The sequence below is a fragment of the Micromys minutus genome, assembly GCF_963924665.1.
Source record: "Micromys minutus genome assembly, chromosome: 11".
Classification (NCBI taxonomy): domain Eukaryota; kingdom Metazoa; phylum Chordata; class Mammalia; order Rodentia; family Muridae; genus Micromys; species Micromys minutus.
In genome coordinates this window covers 2,021,100-2,030,588 of record NC_137980.1, presented here as the reverse complement: position 1 = coordinate 2,030,588, position 9,489 = coordinate 2,021,100, and the positions used below count along the sequence as shown (strand labels likewise).

The 9,489-nt window shown below is 37.5% G+C and overlaps 1 protein-coding gene across 4 annotated transcripts in view; it reads right to left on the bottom strand.

The window, feature by feature from the left end:
• Window positions 1–1,024: 1,024 nt before the first annotated feature.
• The window catches only part of MCTP1 (multiple C2 and transmembrane domain containing 1), a gene marked incomplete at both ends in the record, with an annotated part of 533,307 nt that continues 524,842 nt past the window's right edge, over window positions 1,025–9,489 (bottom strand). For 3 of the 4 annotated variants that reach the window (XM_080925321.1, XM_080925322.1, XM_080925323.1), the window contains 3 exons: window positions 1,025–1,163; window positions 2,256–2,353; window positions 3,681–3,790. In XM_080925321.1, coding sequence (XP_080781447.1) covers window positions 1,092–1,163; window positions 2,256–2,353; window positions 3,681–3,790 — 280 coding nt within the window. Of the gene's footprint in view, window positions 1,164–2,251; window positions 2,354–3,680; window positions 3,791–9,489 lie in introns of those variants that run through there. The other variant, XM_080925324.1, reaches the window with a different exon arrangement.

The following is a 9,489-nucleotide window of genomic DNA, read 5'->3' as shown; positions in this document are numbered from 1 at the left end:
TTTGGAATGCAATTTGAAGTATAGGATGTGGGTTAGTGAAACGTTTTTAATGGAAACCACCTTTAAGCGGTTTATTTTACAAAACAGGTTTTCACACATTACCAATGATTCTCCTTCATAAATGGTGTGATGCAAACACTGGCCTTTCACTTGGCCAACTGCATTCTCCATTACAACTCAAGACAAAACTCATAGTATGCATTAAGTGTATCAGTAGAGGACACTTAAATATTACATTTTTAAATGCACAAGGGCATAATTTGACACCAAATGCAGTAGGGATTTAGTTTGCTAGTATTTTTTTGACAATTGGCTTGATAATTTGCTAAGCACAGTGATAAGTATAAAAATCCTGATACTCAAATCATTTATAAACCTGGCAGTATTTATTTAATATAGTTCTGGAGAGAGTTTAAGGTTTTAGATGGAATGATAGAAGGCTTAAAAGTCTTATTCAGAGTCTCAGATTCTCTTAAGGGATTGTGTGTGTGCAGACAGGAAAAGATATGAATGTACCTGTAGCTTACAATCAGCCTTAGCCATACATAATTTATTTACACAAGAGTGAAAGTTGAGGCGAATGTTAAATTGAAGTGCAACATTTCCATTATTCAAACTTTGGAGTTTCCCCCTTTTGAAATGTATAAACATAAAAAGAAAAACACTAATGAATTACTTTTTAGATAAATAGTTACATTACAAAAAAATCCCAAAGATCAAATCAGCATTTAGGTTTTATGGAGGGGTTAACCAGAGCACAATTGAGCATTTAATCTGATATTCTGGTTCTTTTGTGATTGGAGAAATGTATATCTTCCAGTTTTATAACCATATTTTATTTCACTTCATTATATTATTATCTGCAGCTAAGAAGGCTTTCACACTCCACTAGCTAAAGTCCCTTATCAAGTCGAGTCTGTACATAGAAGTATATTTTCAAAGACATGTGCCTTTTTTACACTATTTACAAATGTTCTCAACCATGATAAAAGGGGAATATAAATAAAAAGCAGAAAGAGAAGAAGTGCTTCAGAGGCTGATGATTCTTTTATCTTCCCAAACACACTGGTCTCCTCGGTACAGGGAGCTGGCTAGCCAGGGTTGTTTTTCTTCCTTTTATATGGGCTATGAGAATGGTCGGGTTTCAGCTCTTGGTATTGCACCTGTTTAAACAGTTCAGACAAAGAACAGTCAGGTGGCCACTTCCTGGCAAGAGAAGGAAAAGCTAAGGAATTAGAGACTGCTTCGGGGCTGGGGAAAGGGCTGCTCTAGAAGCCAAGGGCAAGAAGCTCCAGCTGGTGTTCATAACAACCCTGGACTAGGGCTAGAGTCAGAAGGGAAATCCTGCCAGAAGTTGCCTGAAGCAAAGTGTGAACTTTGCTAATGAACTATGACTGTTACTGACTATAACAATATGATGAAAGAAAAATCTATATTTTTGAAGAGCTGAAAAATGGTTCTTCGCAGTTTTTGTTTGTTTATTAAACAGTCTTAATTCTTATGAAGCCAAGAAGTTCTCAACCTGTGGGTTGTGACCTCTTGGGGGGAGCAGGGATCTAACAGCCTTTTCACAGATATATCAGATACCCTGCATATCAGACATTTATTTTACAATTCATAGTGGTAGCAAAATTACATTTACAAAGTAGCAACAAGGTAACTTTTATGGTTGGGGGTAAAAAGTATGAGGAAGGTTGAAAACCACTGACCTAGCCCATTGTATATATGAAATAAAAAACGCAACTGAAACTAATGTAAATTGCTGTTACCAAAACCTGTCTTCAAGACTGTGATTAAAACCTTTCTAATTTCACTTTGAAACAATTCATTTAGCACATATTAACCCCAAACAATGTGTGACATGTTATATTTCAAATGTAGGCATTTCTCCCTCGTCTAAAATGCACATTAACATTTATCTTTAAAATGTATTGACTGCATGCAATATACACAAATAGTTTAACCACCCATTTTGCTACCATCATCTACACCTAAAATTCCCCACGTCACTTCACAAACGCAACTGGACTTGGGTTGGGGTTCTCTTTGAAAGCCACAGGGGTTCCTTGTGAAATGACTTTCAGTCTCCTGTTTTCCATTCTTTATAGGCTTTTCTAGACTAATGCCAAGTTGGCTAAAGTCTTGCCAAAATCGACAATGGGCTTTATTAACTTGACTCTAAGAGTTTAAACATTGAAACCCAGTGCCATGCTTACCTAAGAAAACTGTAGTGAACAATAGTGAGTCTTACTTACCACTTGTACATCTGAAGGAACTCTGGAAAGGAAGTCAAGCAGTTCATTGTTATCAATTGCATATGGACTCCGAAGCTTTTTTGTAAATTTATTGATTCCTAAAAAAATATTTTAAACGTTGAGTTCATTATTGAGTGTGGAGTTAGTCAAAGCACATTTCTGGAGAAAGTATTACAGTGATTTAAGCATTAACCACATGCGAATCCTTACCGTTGACGGGATGGCCTAGTACACCACCTTCCTTCAACTTTCCCAACTGAATTGCTGCTTGCTTTTTGTCTTTACACTGTATTGGCTTCCTTCCAGTAAGGGAGATTTGGGGAAAATAAATAGGGGTACCTAGAAGGAACTAAGTGTCCTGCTTTACCAGATTCTTAGCGTTAAAGTCCCTAGATTTGCTTTTGAGCTTTAGCCAGAATGAGACTTTTCTGTTCACATTTATGGATTGAGATTGTTAGGTAATTTATTGATTTCCTCTTTTCCAAAGGTATGTATTCTAGTCGAAGAAGGTGCTGCTGTCATAGAGCAAGCTAAATGTTTACAAGTCACATGACTATGATGATGCTTGGTTATTTTTACTTACAAGATAAGCATTTTTTTAATGTAAGGCTCATGTTTAGTCTTTGTAATTTTTTTTAAGTTTAGCATTCTTTGATTTGTGTGTACATTAATGAGGGACAGATAGAAAATATTCCTACATGGTGGTGAATTATAAGAACTGAAGAGTGGGTTTTCTAAACCAAAAATTTCACCAAGAAAGGAAAAAAAGAAAAGGAAAGTTCAGTTTCAGTTCTACACAATCGTGACCCTGAGTGGATGCTGAACTCCTGAGTGGGTTCTAGAGTCAAAGGGACTGTTGGAAGCAAAGTTACATAAATATTAAGAGGAAATCCCTTTACAGCAGACTTTTCTAAAAGCTTTCTTACTCAGCAAGCTTTTGTTGTCATTCCTAAGGAGCCTGTAAATGCAAGTAACTCTTTTCCTGAGTTCTAAAAGTGACATTTTAAACAGGCATCTAGTAACTTGTTTACAGATACTTCCACAAGATAAATACCACAGCAAAAAATATATTGTCAAAGAAAGTACCACATGGTTTAAAGTATCTCTGTTGGTATTTACATGGTGAAAATAAATCACATAAATCTAGATATCTAGACAAAGTTACACTTTGATACATGAAGAATCTTTACCAGTTCATGTTTATAATATGATGGTGGCTATGGTGACAGATAAGAAAAATGCATTTTCCAGGTGGACCTAAATCTCTATGCTGCTGTGATTTTTAACTGACTGTCTCTTTTCATCATGGAGTAGCTATATGACCATAAATACAGAGAACTCCTGACAATATAACTCACCTCTTAAAAACAGTTTAAGCTGCTGAACAGATGTTTGTGGTTGTTGTTGCTTAAAAGCTTTACTTACCCCAGACAAGAACAATGTATCTCAGTGGGATGAAGTACAGAATGGCCGTGAACACACAGAGAGCCACAATGGCCAGCCAGCTTAAGAACGGGACAGTCCAGTTGAAAGTACTGAATGGAGAAGCAAGAAATCAGTAATGTGAACACTTCACATTTCTAAACAGTGGCGAAAAGAAATGTGGTCTAGACTAACAGAGGACATAGGGTACTCATAGCCTGTTGAACTCACAAACACAGGGCCCAGGGAAAGGGTCTTGCCAGCAGCCTCACCAGCTTGTCAAGGGATTTCACAGTCTTGGGTACCTTTCTATATAATACAAGTATTATTCTTCCATTAAAACTAATACTTGCGTCTTTTTTTAATGTTTATATGATAGGTTGTTTCAGGGCCCACCATTCATCCTCCTAAAAAGTCCATATTCCCATGTGAGATTAGATGCTTACAGTAACTGTCTGTAGGTGCAACCCTTAGAACACTGTGAGACATGAATTTTACAAATCTTTTCAGGAAGACTCAACTTCTGCTCAGCTTTGTTTAAATGGAACTGGGAATCATAAGACAAACTGCTTTTATGAAATGTCATTTGCTATCACTGCCCTCACTTAGAAATATACGGGGGATTAAGAAATAAAGCCAGTGCTGCCTGCCTGCTCTTTCTTCTCTTGGTGCCTCTAGCACAAGAAAGCACATTCAGTAGTGACTCTGTGGGATGAGCTATGAAGGAGTCCAACCCGGAAGCAGATAATAGCAGGACCGAGCTAACGTGTCTTCATTGTCACCATGCTGCTGCTGACTGATAACAGGAAGGGTTGGGGCACAGAACATAGAAAACAGCATTGGCTATATGATGCTGACAGAAACAGACTCTGGAGCAGTGTGCAGGACTTACAAGAACTGATTTGCCATATTCACTCTGGGAGACCGGCAAGCTAATAAAGAGTGAGAAGAGAGCAGACTCTGGTGCAGATGAGGTGTTCACATGTATCAACGTACATTGTGGCATACACTCATAACACTATGCCCCAAGTGTATGGCTTCATTCAGCACTTCAATGATAGGAAATGGGAAGATTAAGAGATAACAGACTGGAGGAGAGAAATGGATATGACTTAGTCTTTAGAATTCTGAGACAGTTGTATAGAGATCCATTCAGAGGTGAAAAGGAGATGCTTTGTCCAGTATATATTGAAAAGATGAAACTCAGCACCAATGCATAAGTGGAAATTCATTAAATAAAAACATAAACAAAGTAAAATGCATTACTCTTTGCAACATGAACAGGTCAGATGATGACTCAAACTGTTGGTTAAATAATTTGTCTTTTAAATTCTGTGTCCAAGGATATAGGTCTGCAGAATACTATTGGTCAAGAATAATAAAGAGTAGATATGAAACTCAATGTACAGGCTTGTACTGGTAAGATCAGCCTTTCTCAATAGTTATTAAAATTTTTATAGGCCAGTCATCAAATAGATGACTAGTATGAGGCCGTGGTACATCTTGATCTAACAATCAGTTGCCATCAATACACTCACGTATTTTTTTAAAAAGTATTTCCTTCAGAAGGTGTGTTATGAGCCAAGTATGGTGGTGCATGCCCACGTTCCCAGATCTCCTTTTTGTTTCTAAAAATTATTTTTTTCTAATAGGAAACCCAATCTTGAATTAACCTGATTGTTCTGGGAGTCAGGTATTTTAAAAATTTGTTTTTGTTGAGAGGGGCTCTCAATACATAGCTCACAATAAATTCAACTCATTCTTTGAGATAGGGACTGGAGAATAAGGAATTCTAGGTCATCCTTGTTACATTGTAAGTTCAAGGCAAACCTGAGATGAGACACTCCCAAAAGGGAAAAAAAACAAAGTATTAATAAATAAAATTATCTAAAATAATCATGTAAGATTAAGAATATAAATGCTATCTGGGCATAATAGCTCACACCTTTAATCTTAGCATGGGAGAAACAGAGGTAAGTGGATTTCTGTGAGTTCAAGGCTACCCTGATCTACATAGTTCTAGGACAGCCAGAGCTACACAGTAAGACCCTGACTAAAAACAAAACAAAACAAAAAATCTGGTTCCTTGTGTGTGGTGGGGTGTTCCTTAATTGTACATTGTGTCAATGAAATTCATTTTTTCATCAAATGGTAGGTGTGGTGGTACACGCCTTTCATCCCAGCACTTTGGGGACAGAGGTTCTCTGACTCCCAAGCCAGCCAGAGCCACACAGTGAGATATTGTCTAAAATGAAAAAAACACATACAAACAAAACCAATCTACCAAACAAAGCATAAATGTGGCTGAATCATTGGCTTAGTGGTAAAGAGCATTTGTTCTTGCCAAGGATCCAGTTTCCATCCTTAGCACCCACATGATGGATCATAACCAGCTGCAACTCCAGTCCCAGGGGTTCCAATGCCCCCCAGGACCTCCATGGGCACATACAATAAATAAAATTTTAAAGTAGTTTTAATTTAAAATAATTCTACAATTCAAAATTTTTATGATTTCTTAAGTAACAAAATGTGGATATTTCTTGATTTTAAACTTGGTAAAAAATATAATTAGACCCGTACAGTACAGGTCGATTACGTCATATTGTTGGGGTTTTTTTGTTTGTTTTTTCTTAAATCATGACTACATATTCTCTTTAGAATAAAGTTAGTATGAAAAGGGCATGCTAAAATTAGGACAGTGTCATTTCTTTTTCTTTGTAATTGGATTTTCTTTATTTACATTTCAGGTATTATCTCCTTTCTTCTGATTCTATCCTCCCTCCCCCTCCCATTGCCTCCATGAAGGTGCTCAGTCTCCCACCTCAGAGCCTTGGTATTCCCCTACACTGGGAAAATGAGCCTTCTCTGGATCAAAGGTCTCTCCTCTCCTTGATGCCAGAGAATGCTATTCTCTGCTGCCTATGCACCTGGGACCATGGGTCTCTCCATGTGTGCTCATTGGGTGGTGTTTTAGTTCCTGGGAGCTGTGGTAGGTTTGATTAGTTAATTTTGTTCTTTCCATGGGGTTGCAGATCCTTTCAGCTCCTTCAGTTCTTTCTCTAGCTCCTTCATAGGGGTCCCCATGTTCAGTATGATGGTTAGCTGCAAGCATCCTCCTCTGTATCAGTATGGCTCTGGCAGACCCTCTGGGGAGGCATCCATCTCAGATTCCTGCAAGGAAGCACTACTTGGCATCAACAGTAGTGCTTGGGTTTAGTGGCTGCATAAGGGGTGGATCCTCAGGTGAGGCTGTCTCTGGATGATCTTTTCTTCAATCTCTGCTCCTCTTACCTGTCCAATTATTTCCTCTCATGAGTGTTTTGTTCTCTGTTCTAAGATGGACTGAGGCATCCACTTTCTGGCCTGCCTTCTCTTTGAGCTTCATAATTTCTGAAAATTGTTTCTTGGTTATTCCAAGCTTTTTGGGCTAGTATCTGCTTATCGGTGAGGATGAACCATGAGTTTTCTTTTGTGACTGGGTTACCTCACTCAGGATGAGAGCTTCAAGTTTCATCCATTTGCCTAAGAATTTAACAAAGTCATTGTTTTTAATAGCTGAGTAATACTCCATTGTGTAAATGTACCACAATTTCTTTATCCATTCCTCTGTTGAAGGATATCTGGGTTCTGTCCAGCTTTTGTCTTATAAATAAGGCTGCTATGAACATCCTTGTTATATGTTGGAGCTTCTATTGGGTATATGTCCAGGAGTGGTATAGCTAGATCCTCAGGTAGTACTATGTCCAATTTTCTCAGTAATTGCCAGACTGATTTCCAGAGTGGTTGTACCAGCTTACAACAATGGCAGAGTATCCCTCTTAACATTCTTGCCAGAATCTGCTGTCACCTGAGTTTTTGATCTTAGCCATTCTGACTGGTCTGAGGTGGAATCTCAGGGTTGTTTTGATTTACATTTCTCTGATGACTAAGAATGTTGAACACTTCTGTAGGTGCTTCTCAGCCATTTGATGATCCTCAGTTGAGATTTCTTTGTTTAGGTCTATACCCCATTTTTTCATAGGATAATTTGGTTCTCTGGAGTCTAACTTCTTGAGTTCTTTGTATATATTGAATACTAGCCTTCTATCAGATGTAGGATTGGTAAAGATTTTTTCCCAATCTGTTAGTTGTTGTTTTGTCCTTTTGACAGTGTCCTTTGCCTTATAGAAGCTTTGCAATTTCATGAAGTCTCGTTTGTCGATTCTTGATCATAGAATATAAGCCATTGGTGTTCTGTTCAGGAAAATTTCCCATGTACCTATGTGTTCTAAACTTTTCCCCACTTTCTGTTCTATTAGATTCAATGTACCAGGTTTTATGTGGAGGTCTTTGATCCACTTGGACTTGAGCTTTGTACAAGGAGATAAGAAAGGATCGATTTGCATTCTTCTGCATGCTGACTGCCAGATGAACCAACACCATTTGTTGAAGAGGCTGTCCTTTTTCCATTGGATGTTTTCAGCTCCTTTGTCAAAGATCACGTGACTGTAGTTCATTTCTGGGTCTTCAATTCTATTCCATTGATCTACCTGCCTGGCTCTGTACCAATACCATGCAGTTTTTATCACGATTGATCTGTAATACAGCTTGAGGTCAGGGATGGTGATTTCCCCAGAAGTTTTTTTTTGATTTTTTTTTTTTTTTTTTTTTTTTTTTTTTTAGTTGTTGTTGAGAATGGTTTTTGCTATCCTAGGTTTTTTATTATTCCAAATGAATTTGCTCTTTCTACCTCTATGAAGAATTGAGTTGGTATTTTGATGGGGATTGCATTGAACCTGTAGATTGCTTTAGGCAAGATGGCCATTTTTACTATGTTGATCCTTCCAATCCATGAGCATGAGAGATCTTTCTACATTCTGAGGTCTTTTTCAATTTCCTTCTTCAGAGACTTGAAGTTCTTGTCATACAGGTCCTTCACTTGCTTGGTTAAGGTCACACCAATGTATTTTGTATTCTTTGTTACTATTGTGAAGGGTGTCAATACTCTAATTTCTTTCTCAGCCTGTTTGTCCTTTGAGTAAAGGAAGACTACTGATTTGAGTAAATTTTATATCCAGCCACTTTGCTGAAGTTGTTTATCAGCTGTAGAAGTTCTCTGGTAGAATTTTGGGGTCACTTAAAGTATACTACCATATCATCTGCAAAGAGTGATATTTTGACTTCTTCCTTTCCGATTTATATCCCTTTGACCTCTGTTTGCTGTCTAATTGCTCTGGCTAGTACTTCCAGTACTATATTGAATGGGTAGGGAGAGAGTGAGCAGCTTTGTCTAGTCTCTGATTTTAGTTGGATCGCTTCAGGTTTATCTACATTTAGCTTAATGTTGGCTACTGGTTTGCTGTGTATTGATTTTACTATATTTAAGTATGGACCTTGAATTCCTGATCTTTCCAGGACTTTTAACATGAAGGGGTGTTGAATTTTGTCAAATGCTTTCTCAGCATCTCAAGAGATGATCATTTTTCCTTTGAGTTTGTTTATATAGTGGACTACGTTGATAAATTTCTGTGTATTGGATGATCTTTGCATCTCTGGAATGAAGCCCACTTATCATGGTTGGTGATTGTTTTGATGTGGTCTTGGATTCGGTTTGCAAGAATTTTATGGAGTATTTTTTTAACACAGTTTATGAGAAGCCTTTAATTTTACAATTAATCTTTCAGTTATGGATCTGAATGAATATGAATCTCAATGGATGGATAAGGTTACACATTTTACTTCTATAATCTACTAATCTTACAATATATTAATGTAGCATAGTGCATTCTCAGCTGCTTTAACCATTTGTTTTGACAAATACTTTTACAGGTCA